Raw genomic sequence first — 15544 nt, 5'->3', positions numbered from 1 at the left:
TATAATAGGTGGTTTTTATTACTTTGTATTATTCTCTATCGTATTACCTTCGTAAAACTAAAAATCACATGTCTCTATCCCTATCACAACGTCTGCAATGATCGTTTGAACTAAGCCTCTCCGGGCGCGCCATTCAACGCTTCGTTAACAACGAAACTAAAAATGGCTCAAGATTTGTAATTTTGATAAAGACAAGTTAGATTTCAAATAAAAACAAAAAATTTCGAAGTAAAATAAGCATTTTATAAATAAAAATTGTCCCTACATGTAGCGGAGAAAAATGTTGTGGCAGGTCTTTGTTCAAACGATCATAGCAAATGTTGTGATAGGGATAGAGACATGCGATTTTTGGTTTTACAAAGATAATACGATAGAGAATAATACAAAGTAATAAAAACCACCTGTTATAGGGGCATTTTTTGGAGAAATTTAGCAAATAACCAAAAACACGAATTTAAAAGCAATTTTTTTTCAAAAAGTATCATTTTTTATTATTTGTTTTCATTTTTTGTGTATTTTATGTATTTTTTTAGTATCGCCTGTTATTTAGCATTATTACTGTTTTTATTTTATCAGGATATACCGCTTAGTTCAAAAGTTATTACGTTTTTTTTACAATAAGTAATTGGAAGAAAAAAAATTCTATAAAAAATATTAAAAAAAATCTCAAAATTTTTTTCGATAAAAATAGGTCTAGTTTCATCTATTTTCATATGTACACTTTAACGTGACTCACACTGTATGAAGAAGCTGAACCAACAACAATAGTATTTTTTATTTTATAATATTTATTTATACACTTTTATTTGTAAAAGTTAACTAATAAATCACTACGTGAAGTAGGTAGGTACATACAAATTTTTTTTTTACCAATGCATTGAAAGTTTAATACCTAGGTATATTTTTTTTAGTTGTGTATGCAACTAAGAAGGTAACAAATAAATTAAAGACAAAACTTTTTTTTACTTAAGTAGTATGTGTATAGTTCCAAAATACTGGACTGTCCTGTCGATGACATTGACAGTGGGGCGCCACCGTCAATACCGGATCGCTGGTTCAGATTTTTGCCATGTTGGAAACCATATAGTTGAACGATGGTAGCGCCCCCCTGTCATTGAGTTTGGCGGGACAGTTCAGCGTGGGTCATCTATAATAATAAATGTTGGGAATTGAGATTTCCTCTGACCGGGGGCCCCTTCGGGCTGGGGGCCCGTGGCATTTTGCCGACTTGCCACCCTATAGTTACGCCACTGGGTACAATATACCGAACTCTCCCCTATATGAACTGTTCTTTCCAGAGATAGCTTTTAATTTTAATACGCTTTCTGTTCTCCTGCGCTCTAATTAACGTTTTGTACGGAAGTGGGAATATAGTTCCCACCTTATTTTGAACTTTATTCCCTTGTCTTAAAGTCCAAAAAAAATGAAAAATGTGCACTTGTTAGGCCCGTTAAAGGCTTAAAGCTTATTTATTTGTCAAGATGCATTCTCGTAACCTTTATTGCTTCTACCCAAAACAGAAAGCCCAGAAACAACTACCTAGTAATTACAGTATTTTTGGGATTAACTAACATATCTGGCTCGGTTGAGGCAATTAAAATAAAAATCATATTACTTATTTACTCCCTAGATTAAACATTAAAGTAGAGGGTACTTTTTTCTTGAGTGGAAATAATAAATGTCGCGTACATTGTACACGTGCAGTTTATCTGATAATAAAGTTGCAAAATATCCGAGGCAAGCTTTTAATTACTCTTGAGCCCGTCCGAAAAACTGGCTGACGGCCAAATTAAGCTATTATGAAACCTACACTACAGTGGGGCTGTAAATACTCGATCTATGTATATGTAGATTAAATACAGATTTCGTCAGATATGTATCAGATTAGTCCGCGTAAATTTGATAAAAAGTCACATAAAGTAAAGGATTGTTGATGATTCAATATGCCGATTTGAAAATCGTGAAGCTTTATTATAGGATTTGTAAATTTTTCCTGAAGAAGTAACAAACATCTATCCATGAAAATATCTAACTGCGTGGAAATCTTTTTCCCATTCGATTTAGATATTTTATAGAATAAGATTTCGATTTAGATTTATATCATATTTCGTTTCTTGGCACGTAAATTCTCCTGATTTCAATTAAATGTTGTAATCTTATGAAAGTCAGCCCATTTTAAGCATACTTATTTTATAGGCATCGTCTCGAATAGAATAGGCTCGAGTGAATTTTCATTAGATTTCATCTTTTTGATATTTTCTGAAATATGATTTGCTGATATTTTTCGCTCAAATATCACTTTTTAGGTGCGAAACTTAGTGTCGTTTTAAGTTGAAAATGTTTAGTTTAGGAAAATTACATTGGTGTAAATAATAGAGAATGAGAAATGAGATTTAAGATGAAATTAATGATGTCTTAACCTTCGTTACTTCTTTAGGCAAATACTTGTATAAACTTTTAAGTATTTACTAACTGAAAATTATGAAAACATATTTTTGAACTTTGCTTTGCTAATCTGCTTCTTGAATTCTTCTATTTGTTGCTGAAAACTGCATCAAAACCGTTGCCCAGTTCAAAAGATCTAAGTGTATAGAAAGCGGGATTGCATTTGTTTTATATTTGTAAAGATATGTAGATAGAAGACGTTTTGGGTAAAACTGTTACTTAGTAGATACCTACTCAGTAAATAAATAAAAATATGTGAATTCAAATTAACTCCACGACAGACGTTTATTGGTTGACTTGTCTGTCTGTACTTCAGAGCAATATGTCAAAGTCTCGAAGCTTCCGAAACGGATGTGTAAGTAGCAATGTGCGCTGGAATAGCTTTTGTTGCCAAATAACTACATACATTTTACTAGCCTTTGTAGGCCAGCTAGATCATAATTTCAAGGCATACACGTAAGGCCGAATCTTTCTTCAATTTGTACGTCGATTTAGTTTTGTATGGTTTCTAAATCGAAGGCCGAGGCGTATTGTATAATAGGCAGTTCAATATAAACTATATTACGTTAATAAATCAATTATTTAGTGGCGTTGAAAGGAGTATTTTTGGGAACAAACGTTGAACGTAAGGCGAGGTGTGGAATATTTAGAAGCTTAAAATCTCTAGTTTAAACGGCTGTATGTAAGTATTATCACAGATTACTAATAAATTACTGTATTATGCTTTATTTAAGGTTCACTACTTTTTTCAAGTAGGAGAACCAAAGTAACCGACATAGCTCGCAGAATTGCTAAAATCAAGTGGCAGTGGGCGGGGCACATAGCTCGTAGAGACGATGGCCGTTGGGGTAGGAAAGTTCTCGAGTGGCGACCACGGGCTGGAAGACGTAGCGTGGGCAGGCCTCCTACTAGGTGGACCGACGATCTGGTAAGGGTCGCGGGAAGAGCCTGGATGCGGGCAGCGCAGGACCGTTCATTATGGAAAACCTTGGGGGAGGCCTTTGTCCAGCAGTGGACGTCATTTGGCTGAAACGAACGAACTTTTTTCAACATTACAGATGTTTATTATGTGATTTCCGATAGAAATAAAAATGTCTCTTTTGAATGATCATAAAAGTATTTATTTATAGGTATGATTGGTTAGTTGGCTACTAAATAAAACGTAATGTAATGCCGTCTGTTAACGTCAGTACCTGTCAAGGGTCTGCACTGAGTGGATTTCGTGGTTCAACAATGCTTGCAATAAATTCGGTGTCAGAGACAGATGCTACTCGGCCCCGACCTTTTTACCTAATTCAGCGTGAGCACTTCATCATAACTCATAAAATCAATCAATATGTCAATTGTATTTCTTCTTTTGTAAAAGGTGGATTAGCACGGTGGTTCGTATTGCAACGTCAATTTGGTTGCGTACTATTTGAACCCTGCTGTAGACAATGTTAGTGCGATGAGCATAAGCTTTAACTTTGCATCTATTGTTTATTCATAAATTATATCACTTGTTAAGTATTTCATCTTCAATTTTATAAGTAAAACTAAGATCATAAGGTTAACTAAATAATTTGTGTAAATTGTCAAAAATAAAAATAGGTAGGTACGTAGGTAGTACAATTGCTGTCTCGAAAAGTTTCCAGAAAAAACAATTGAAAATCGACGTTATCGAATGAAAAGAGAAACGTCTTTTAAAAACCGAAATGCGTAAAATTACCATTGAAAAACAATTGACAGTCAATAAATACCTGTGTAAGGAAAAAGAAAACATTTTCTTAGTAGCCAGACTGTTTAGGCCGTATTCGGCCTCAACACGCTTCAAAGATTAATTTCTGTAAACAAAACACGTCAGAGGCCAGAGGGGCTACTCTCAACCACGTCATCCATAGTTTCGAACGATTCCATCCCTTTCACGTCTAACAAGATTCCCGCGTGAGCGACAGCGACAAACAGACTTAAATTACGAAAACGGCTTTCTGGGATAGCCCTGTAGATAAGACTGAGGTATTCTCTTGTTAATTAATCCTCAGGTGATTCGTTGGGAGCATTAATCGTGCGTGGCTGGTTAATCACCGTAAACAGTGCTTTTCAAAGCCTTGGGCTATAAATTTCACGTAGGCTGTGGGTGGGCTGTTCTGTATTGTTTAAGTTAATCAACACCTCAGGTACAGCTATAAACCTTAACGTAAACTATGGTCCACAATAACAACTATCCATGATTAGGTCACTTATTACAAAGATTAGTTTTGTATGCCTATATTTCTTATAGTTGTGGATGCTTATACTAAAACGTTAATTTTATTTGTATAGAGAACAATAGTGTCTGGACAAACCTCAAGAGGATTTAAGACACTATTTAAATTAAAGATGTAATTTATCTTACAACAGATCCCGGGAGAGGACAGTTACAGTACAGTAGGACAGATAAAAAGGGAAGGAAGGTAAAAAATCCAGCGTTATTACTTTTAAAATCATAATGATCTTAATTTTCGCCCGTATTCACAAACGATGCTTGCTTATGTGAAGCAGCAAATCGAACGCACAGTGTTTCGTGTGTCACCCTGAGCGTCCACACGTACTGTGAAACCTCATAGTAATGTTTGTGAATAAGAGCGTTTGTTTCTTCCTTAACTCAAATGGTTACTTACTTATTTTTAAAGCTTATTCTTTCACTAACAACATGCCCTAAACAGAGTCAAAATCCGAAAGAATGTTTGTGTGTTTACAGTCAATTAATTACCCACTCCCCGCTAATTCCGTTATTAATCACGCGTGGCTTAATCACTAGAAGCACATAATGCTTAGACTCGGTAATAAATTTTCCGAGCCAGTATACTGGCGATGTAGAGAGGCTACATTTTATGGGCTCGAGTCTATAACCGATGGACGTGACTGCTAAGTTTAATCACAATGCCGCTCTAATTTATTTAAAAGTTTATTTATTTATAGTTGGATGTTATTTAAGTATATAAATTTATCAGACATAGGGCTGATTTTTCAATCGTCAGATTTATTCTTCAGTTGAAAGTTATTCAGCGATTGAAAAATCAGCCCGAAATATATTTTGTTGCAACACCAATCTTTACAACTACTTAAGATTTTACGGTGTTTTGCTTGATTGATTTTCATCTCTATATTTACTCACCTTAAAGATAACATTTTTACTTTTACGTTGAATAATAAACAACAAGGAATGCATGCGCCACCATTGCACCACTTGCAGGTAAAGTCCCTAATAGCTTACTAAGAACTTACCTATACTATATTTTAGATATTTCTATTTTAGAAATATCTAAAACATCCTTGTATATTCAAGTGTGATGGGCATTTTGCTGTTTTATTATATTTAGACTGACTGAAAATACTATCGTTTAATTAAATCAATCTGAAATCTCACATATTGGTCGAGTGACAAGGGTAAGTACAAAGGTAGAAGCTGAAGTGGCAATGGGCAGGGCTCGGAGCTCGATCAAACGACAGCCTTTGAGTTAGTAAGACTCTTGATTTAGATCATAAAGTGTAGCGTAGGATGACTATTTGACTAATAGACAGCCTGACAAAGGTTGTATAGGAAACATAAAATATGATGGCGTCTAACATGGACTACGCTGTCTACGCTATACTCTTAAGAAATAGAAGATTACCTCGGTTTCAGGATTCTGGATTTCGTAACTTGTGAGACACATACTGTACACAGTTTATATTTGTTCTCAGTTTGATTAGGTTCCTAGCTGTCATCGACAGCCTTATTAGTATATTTAGTTATTTTCCTTGTTTTAAACTGATCTCTAAGTCAATCCAGTTGAGTCATGTGGAACTCTAGGGCCTTTACAGTTTTACAGTCCCTAATCATGACATGAATCAACAAATAAAAGCGAACAAGACAAAATAGCTGCTATCAAAAACATAGCATCCAAACCATGTAGACTAGATGATGTAGGTTTTCTAAAAGTGAGTTATTGAAACTATCATACGGCCTCTTACGTTGCTAACGACTTTCATATATTACACTGACTTTCACAATATTGGGTCTTATAGAACCATTAAATATCAATTTTCCTTAGCAATAACCTCCACTAATTCTGACCAATCATCATTGTCTGATGGTTTTCTTTATACGCGTATAAGTAATGAAAGAATGAAACCTTATATTTCATATCAATTTTCGGAGATGAACTTTATTGTAAGTCTCAGTATACCTTCTATATTAACAGGGAAAGAATGAAACGAAAGGGATATCCTGAAATGTCACTGAAAACTCGATTCAATTCGAGCAAAGATTAGATATTAATAATTATTATTTTTGTCAGATTGTTTTATGTCCCATTTAGGGCTGTTTTTTTAATCGTCAGTTAACTTTTAACTGAAGAATAAACTTGTTATTGTCAACGTGCCAAACTTATTCTTCAGTTAAAAGTCCGCCAGCCCTAAACTTGCTATTGAACTTCAAAGTGGAACTGCAAATAGTAACTGCCACTAAGGTGCATTAAGCGCACCTTCCAGGTCAAGCAAACCGTAAACCGCGCCTGCCCTTCAAATTTATACCCTGGCTGTTATGTATTTACGTGCCATTTGCATTGGCAAGGTTTGCTCTTAGCTATTTAGCAGTGACCTTGATACTTGTTCAATCGTAAAGCTATAATCGTTTGACTTTTTCTTCTTATCTTAAAACGACTGGGGTATATCCACTTTATGAGTCGTTATAGAAATGGAATCATATTTCTTTTTGGATAGTGGTTTTTGGCTGAAAAGAAAAGAAGAAGAAAGTTGATTTAACTCGTCTGAGCAACTAATAACACGTCTGGCCAGCGTGGGGAGTGTAGGCCAAATTCTCCATTTGTCTCTGGTACGTTTTAAGGTCAAGGAATTGTTGGGTTCCAACACTAAAACTCATTCATTCCTTCATTCGTTCGGTCTTGTGACGTTTGTATTTGAGCGCCATCGCGCCCAGTAGCGTTTCGTACTCCGGCCATTACACTTGTGATTGTGCTGTATTATCTTAAACTGTGCAGACCTGGCAATAAACTTATTAGTGAAACACGGCCTTTCAATCAACAACATCAACAAACATCTCCGCTGCCCTACAGAATACTAAATGATCTGATGATGATGTTCTGTTTTGATTGAAGCAGGACTTGTTCTAATACGAGTTCTGGGAACCCTTTGGGAATCGAACCCGGTATACTTGAGTCGAGAAAGTCCAAATCTCCAAGACTATGACCATTTATTTTGAATTGCATTCACTTAAGACTCGTTGAATCTAAAAGTTGTCATACCATTCAACTAAAAGGATTCCACATGGAGCTGTCTTCGGATACACAAAGGCAGATGGATTACATTCAGCTCGATCGATTTGCATCGTCTTGTGCATTTACATGATTGCATTTACTGGATAATGCAGTTTCGATACGACGTGATCACCATACAGAACTCATCCAAGTCTACCAGTATAGGACCATCTCAAAGAAGCGAGTGCATTGGAAAATGGAAGACAATAAAAATAACGTGGTAATAATCCAATTGTGTTTGCCGAAGAATTTTCCATTATCTAGATTGCAATAAGATCGGTAACCGATGCTCGGTTAGAGTGAAACTGAAATTCTTTATTTTGAAGAATGCGATTTCTTCTGACATATCCTTTGTTTAGTTAGTTACATTTGAAATGTTTCAGGGTGGACAATTACGATAAAAGGTTTGTGTTCAATCATACGAGTAAGTAACGATATTTTTACAAACGAAATATTTTTTAAAGTACCTACTAAGTAACACAATTTCAATTCAGTTTGTTTGACTGAAACGTATAAGCACTTACAGTGAATAAGCACTTACAGGGCAGATATGTACCATCCTAGACTGCATCCCACTTAACATCAGGTGCGATTGTGGTCAAATACCTGCCTTGTTATGCATAAAAAAAAAAACACATGAGATAAAAAACCGGCGGCCGGAGGCTTCAGCAGTGAAAGGGACATTCTGAAAAAAGAATACGAAACTCACTATTAAAATACCGGCTTGGTAAAATAATGAACGGCTTTGCAATGCTTTTGTTCGCGATAGCTTGCGTGTGTTAAGGAGTCCACACACTAGTGCCTGTTGCACCATCTTACTTAAACAAACGTCAAAAATCTGTCAAAATCCATGCACAACACCCAGGTTAACGTTAAGGGATTAAAGTTAGGTGGTGCAACTCAACTCAGCTCGCCGAAAGCCCGGCGGTTTGATGTCGACGGTTTTATTTCAGAAGAATCATGTCTACTTTCTACGACTTTGTCAACATGTCAAAAGTCGACTATTCATATCAGCGGATCGGCGGGTTTGGCTAAGGCCCAGAACAGACGGTGAAACGCAACTGCAACGAAACTGCAACTTTCTGATGATTCTTATGAATGAAACTGAAACTGAAAGTTTCAAACTGGTCGCGTCATGTGTGGTCTCTCAACGGACGCTATGGCAGAAACTTAGATGCAACTCAAAAGTAATTAGCAGTTGCAGTTTCGTTGCAGTTGCGTTTCACCGTCAGTTCTGGGCCTAAGATGACTGTATTAAATTACAAGAGACGAAAGTCGTTATACGACTGTCATTTTGATCATAAATTGAATTTCAAATTCAATACCTACTTTTGGCGATGGAGCGGGCCATGCTTGGAGTTTCCCTGCGTGATCGAATCAGAAATGAGGAGATCCGCAGGAGAACCAAAGTGACCGACATAGCTCGCAGAATTGCTAAAACCAAGTGGCAGTGGGCGGGGCACATAGCTCGTAGAGACGATGGCCGTTGGGGCAGAAAAGTTCTCGAGTGGCGACCGCGGGCTGGAAGACGTAGCGTGGGCAGGCCTCCTACTAGGTGGACCGACGATCTCGTAAAGGTCGCGGGAAGAGCCTGGATGCGGGCAGCGCAGGACCGTGCATTGTGGAAAACCTTGGAGGAGGCCTTTGTCCAGCAGTGGACGTCGTTTGGCTGAAGCGAACCTACTTTTACTAATAAGGTTTTGTCTGTTGCGAGAAGGTGTCTTTCACGAGACCTTAGACGTTATGAGGTCATACTATTACTAGGTAATATGACTTCAGGCAATCTAAAATATATTACATTCGTCCACCTTTACAGTCCAGTCTCAACCGATCTTTTGAGATATGGGTGAAAACGTCAAATGTAATCAACAAAAAAACCGCTTAAATCTGGGCAATAAAGTAAATTCTGATATTTTAGTAGAATACTACGGATAAAGTTGTAAAGACAGATCGTATACTGTGTTACTTACCTTTAAAAGTCCAGTTATCATGCATGTCTGCCATTTCGTTTGTGCTGACTTGACACTGACGAGTCTCGGATTTCACTGGATTTCACCGATGGGAATTCAGAATTTTGTGTGGATAACGATGCAGCAAGGTACCTATTGCATTAGTCTGATGTTGACTATAATACATTTCAATGTTTTTCAGGATTTCAGGATATAATTCCATTTCCACCAGGGTCGTTCTTCGTGATCTGAAGGACTGGTTGTTCTCTGGGTCTGATGACATGCTCTCATACAACTCCTGGGTGGGTCCCTGGGCTTCCAAACAGGTGGATATGATCTTGGATAGCAGCAGAGTACGCTCGTCGGTCTCAAGAGATGGGTCTGAGAGTTGTCTGTGAGCTTGAGTTATTATCTTTATGTAGGATTATGATTGATTTTATCTGTTGGTATTGCTTACCTACCTTTAGATTTTTGTTCTTGAGTCTGACACCAGATATTGTAGAACAAAGTTTTTTAAACATTCCTATTCCTTTAGAATAAAAGTTTTTTCACTATTAGATGAGTCAGTTTTACTGACTTAGAATGACGTGGTTGGTGGAACTAGATCGCCTGACTTGCCTTAAATTTATTTCGTGGGTAATTCTTTAGATGCTAGATGTAATGAGTTCCTTACATTTGTACCGGCCATAAAGCGAAGCAATCAAACAGATTGATGGGCTGTAAAACCAAGTCAATAAAGATCAAATCTTTTAAACATCAATTGCTGTTTCCGCCCTTTGTAGGTAGTCGTCGAACTTTATAATGACTTGTGGATCACCCTCCATTTTTGAGATCGGAGGACTAAAATAGACGGCCTCTAAGAGTATTTTTGGTTCGCACTCACAAATAGTCCAGTTTTTTAGGGTTCCGTACCTCAAAAGGAAAAAACGGAACCCTTATAGGATCACTTTGTTGTCCGTCTGTCCGTCCGTCTGTCAAGACCCTTTTTCTCAGGAACGCGTGGAGGTATGAAGCTGAAATTTATATCAATTACTCAGGTCTACTGTCCCTTGAAGCTGTGAAAAAATCAAACTTCTAAGCCAACTACAAAAACCATAAATTTTTAGTTACGTCACATAATATATATTTTTTTAATAATTTTAAACTTACTACCCATTTCCTCATAAACGCGTAGAGGTATTAAATTGAAATTCAGACCAAATACTCAGGTCTATAATACCTTTAAGCTGTAACAAAATCAAACTTCTATGTCAACGCAATCAAAAGAAACAGCAATTTAAGCTGCATATTTTGAAACTCGCAAGTACTCGCAAGGGAATCAAAACCTAAAGGGTACTTCCAGTCGACCTAGAATCTTGAAATTTGGCATGAAGCAACGTTTTATAGCACACATAAAGGAAAAATTTCGAAACCCTTAAATTTTTAGTTACATTACAAAATATGTATATTTTTAATAAACATAAACTTATTACTTTTTTCCTCAATTTCATTTTGCAATAAAAATACCATAGTTATGACTCGATTGTCGTAATGAACGAACTTTGTAAACCTTGCAGGTTTGTACGGAACCCTCGGTGCGCGAGTCCGACTCGCACTTGGCCGGTTTTTTTGCAAGTAAGTAGGTTCTGTTGACCCAGATTTAATTTCGACAATCTTGTCTTAGGTAAAGTCGACACGTCAGATTTTTTTATTTTTATTGGAAAATAGCACCCTTATACAACCACAGTTGCTATAGTGTACCTACCATCCTAATTAGGAAGATTGTTGTGGATATGTCATATTGCTGAAATGTAAAACCTCTAATCCAGGAACGTGTTAATAATGATTTGACACGTTGAATGAGTTTACACTCGAAGTCAGAATTTCAAAATTAAAACGTCATTCAAAACTCGGTTTAATTTCATTAATATAAAGTACATAGTTCAAGTTCCAATATTTGGAACTTGAGTTTCGGTTCGAAAGTTCATCCCTTTGGAGATTAAAAAGGGGGTGAAAGTTTTGATCGTCAATGAGGGTTTTCGCGAATGAAAAATCCGCCAGATGGCAATACGTAGACGAGAGGTCCAAATGCTGCATGATTGGTTATTTTTGACATGATATTGACAGATATGTCAAAATCCACCAATCACGCAGCAGTCAGACCTCACATCCACGTCCTGCCATCTAGCGGATCTTTCATTCGCGAAAACCCTCATTTCATCAAGATATTTAAAAAAATAGGGTCTTTAAATTAAATAAAACGGCTAATATTTGTATGATCACGGTTTTTATTTTAAAGTAGGCAAATGTACATTTGACTTTAAATAACACAGAGATATTGGCTGTACAATATTTTATAATAAGATTTAGTATATTATGTAATAGTCTGTCAATTACTACTATAGTCATATTTACATTCATAGAAATAAATATTGAAGATAATTTTAAATGGCATAGCATTGAAGACTATAGTTATATAGTTTTTAATCCCCCCATAAACCATAAAGGGTATTTTATTTACTGTGTTTGCGCTTACGCTGGTCAGTCGATACATACTTGCAAAGCTTATGAGGCTACAATATTTACAACACATAAATATAATGAGTTTATTCAATAAACATCTTTTCATGGACTTTATTAATGATAGCCTAAGTATTTGTGTTATTTATATACATTTATATAAACGAGTATGTCCCATTAAAAATTACAAGTGAATATACATCAGCATTCGTCGTACCGTTGACCAATTATAAAAGCGAATTTTTACAGAATTTCCCAATCAAGGTCAAATTAATTTGTTCAAATTTTTATCTACATCTAATAAAATTTGTATACTACACAAATACCTAATAAATATCTTTCTAAAAGGTCAATTTCTAAATTTAAGATATGCTATTATAATTTTATATTACAAATAGCGCTTTGTTTCCCGATTTTGTGTCTTAAAACTACGTTAAATCTAATAATAACAAATAGAAATAATCATCCTGCCGGTAAATTACAATACGAATGCTATTCACAAGTTATTATTTAATGTATTGAATACAAAACTTAATATCCTACAGAAAAAAGAAAATGCATTAACTTTATGTACATTCCTTGAAACTATACACAATATTGGTTCGTTAGTATTATTTACAATTGATAACCTACTTGATGAGATGAAAATGTATTTAATATTTTGGTGAATCATTTAGATACTTAGTGTTATATGGAGGTATATACCCAAGGTTGGAGGTATGGAGGTTACCCAATTCACACCACTGAGAATTCGCATAGCTGAATTATGTTACTGGTAGGCTAGGGGCTAGACAAGATAGAGTTTTTATCCTAGAACTTTTTAGCCTGAACGGCCATCATTATGGCACACTTTTTTTAGCTTTTAGATCTATTAAATACATTTAACTTATGGCTAAGTTTTTATATTAGGTAATTACTGAGCTAAAATATTACAGAGAATATGTTAACGAATAAAAAATACACAATACGTCGTTGCATAACAATGAACTAAGTACTTAATCTTAATTTTATACATCAATTCAAAATTACTTTTAACCATCGATAGCAATGTAATTATGTATTTACATATAAAGTGAAAATTGCAGTTTATAAATGAGTTTAAGATCTATTAAATGCATTAATCGAACAAGTTAGAACCGACGTCAGTCCGGTTTGCAAAAGGTCCGTTAGATTTCGCATCACTAGTGTTCGCTTGATTTTTGGGGACTGTGATCACGGGGATGTTGGGGTCATTTGAGGCAGGGAAGGCGGGGGAGGCGGGGGTCGCTTCGAGGGGCGCGTCCTCCTCAGGAAGGGTGCGCAGGCGAGAGAGCCTCCCCCGCCCCCCGCCTCACACCGGCGACTGGTCTCCGCTCGCACTCCCGCTTGTGATGTAATCCTGCGCATGTTACAACTATTAAAGCCCGGTCTGTGAGCACGTAGAATTTTGTCCAATGACCCCAAGCTACCCATCCTTATCGCTCGCGCGTAATTATTATTGCTGTCGCGACTGTGCGACGGGCGCCCGCTGTGAGTGTGCGAGCGCGACAGCAACATAATTACGCGCGAGAGATAAGGATGGGTAGCTTGGGGTCATTGGACATAATTCTACGTGCTCGCAGACCAGACTATAGCTGTATAAAGGTAACCAATTACACTCTTATATGACCAAGTTACAGCATAAACATTTCTAGAAGAATTGGTAGTAGGTAGGTAAAAATTAAACAAGATCATCTCATGCACAGATATTTGCTATGCCGCATATATTAACTGAAATGAAGAGGTAGGGTTTGCGAACGAAACGGAGAATAATTAAAATAATGAATCTGTATCATTGTAATACTTAATTTCTGATTGTTCTTTGTTATGCGGTAATTGGGATGAAACTAACGTTAATCTGAGCGAATTATTTCTAGAATAGTGGTGTGCGTATGAATGAGTCTATCAAAAGTAACGTCCCATTCAAGGATGGCTCTTTAGTTGACATAACCCGTACATAATTAATCACACTAAGTAAAACTTTTTAAGCTAACACTAAAAGCATATTAATATTTCATTCTCCGCTCCGTTCCACACAGTATATCGTCAGTTGCAGGTTCACTTGGGGTAACTGACAAAATACGGTTTTTGAGTTAAATATACAGTTTTTCTTAGTTTTTTCTGCTCTTTCGAATGGTATACTTAAAAAAATTCTAGCTTTAAAAAAAATACAATTACACGGACATTTTCAGGTGTGAACTTTTCAGATTTCCTTCATAATTTTGGTGTAACTGACATTGTAATAATTTTACCAGGTTGAATTGGTGTATCTGTAATAATGTAAAAATTTTGCTACAAAACTTTGCAATTACACTGATTTGCTAAGGTTTATAACATGAAATAAAATAGGAATTTAGAAAGTTTTAAGGCATATAACATTATTATTATACCAGCAGTATCAGTTAAAGAAGTTAAAGTGAGCTCAACAAAAAAAATAATTGAAATTGAGCAACTATCCAGCCAACTAGGCGTCACTGCGCGTTGCTAACATTAACCTGTTGTTACTCTGTTACTTTTAGTGTTGTAGTACTCATGACCTTAATTCAACATTGCTATAAAGAGGTGGGAAATTAAATCCATTTTGTTTACAGTTTAAGTTGCCCCGTAGAGCTAAATACGGTATTGGTAAGTCAAAGCTTAAAAAAATATTGAAATTACTTAGTTTCACAGTAATACTTTAGTTATTTCAATATTTCTGTCTTAAAAAAATTAAATACACATATTTTCTTGATTCCCATGGCTTTTTTAACATTTTTTAATGAATAAAATAAAAGTTACTTCTAATAAATAAAAAAAAAAACAAAGAAAACGACAAAATGTTATTTTTTTCATGAATTCTCTTATTTTTTAATACTTTTACATAAATTATACAGCAACTAAGTAAACAAAACCCAGCAAAAACATCAAATTATTTTAATTTGGGCAGTACTTACACCAATTTGACCTATGTTTTTTCCAAAAGTATGGTGTAAAATTAGTGTAACTGTCAAAAGTACAAAAATACATTGGTGTAACTGCAATTTATTTCCTTAACTAAGACATATTAGATAATTCTTTTTATTTAATCTAAAACCGCGTAGAATTCTAAGCATTTCTGTAAAAACAGATCCAAAAAAGGTTAAATAGGAAAAAAGCTATGTCCGATTTAAGACGAAAAAAAACTTTAAACGGCTCTACTGAAAAACTGTATTTTGTCAGTTACCCCAAGTGAACCTGCAACTGACGATATTTTAAAACCTAAAGCCAACTCAATCGCCAAGATAATCTCTTGAGAAATAGAAGAGTAATGTAATAAGTTCGTAGAGCGTTGAAATGCAAACTCAAACTGAAGGAAACATTTAGTTAACGAAGCAG

At 35.7% G+C, this 15544-nt stretch overlaps 1 protein-coding gene across 2 annotated transcripts in view; it reads right to left on the bottom strand.

Moving 5' to 3' along the window:
• Positions 1–12823: 12823 nt before the first annotated feature.
• The window catches only part of Dh44-R2 (Diuretic hormone 44 receptor 2), a 35376-nt gene continuing 32655 nt past the window's right edge, over positions 12824–15544 (bottom strand). The window contains exon 10 of one of the 2 annotated variants that reach the window (XM_028319758.1): positions 12824–13550. In XM_028319758.1, the coding sequence (XP_028175559.1) occupies positions 13503–13550 (48 nt within the window). In that variant the 3' untranslated portion in view covers positions 12824–13502. The remainder of the gene's footprint in view (positions 13551–15544) is intronic. The other variant, XM_028319759.1, reaches the window with a different exon arrangement.

Source organism: Ostrinia furnacalis, unplaced genomic scaffold (genome assembly GCF_004193835.3).
Source record: "Ostrinia furnacalis isolate ACB-3 unplaced genomic scaffold, ASM419383v2 OfSCF7331, whole genome shotgun sequence".
Classification (NCBI taxonomy): Eukaryota; Metazoa; Arthropoda; class Insecta; order Lepidoptera; family Crambidae; genus Ostrinia; species Ostrinia furnacalis.
The sequence above is the reverse complement of the archived record's forward strand: the minus strand, read 5'-3'. Positions and strand labels throughout refer to the sequence as shown.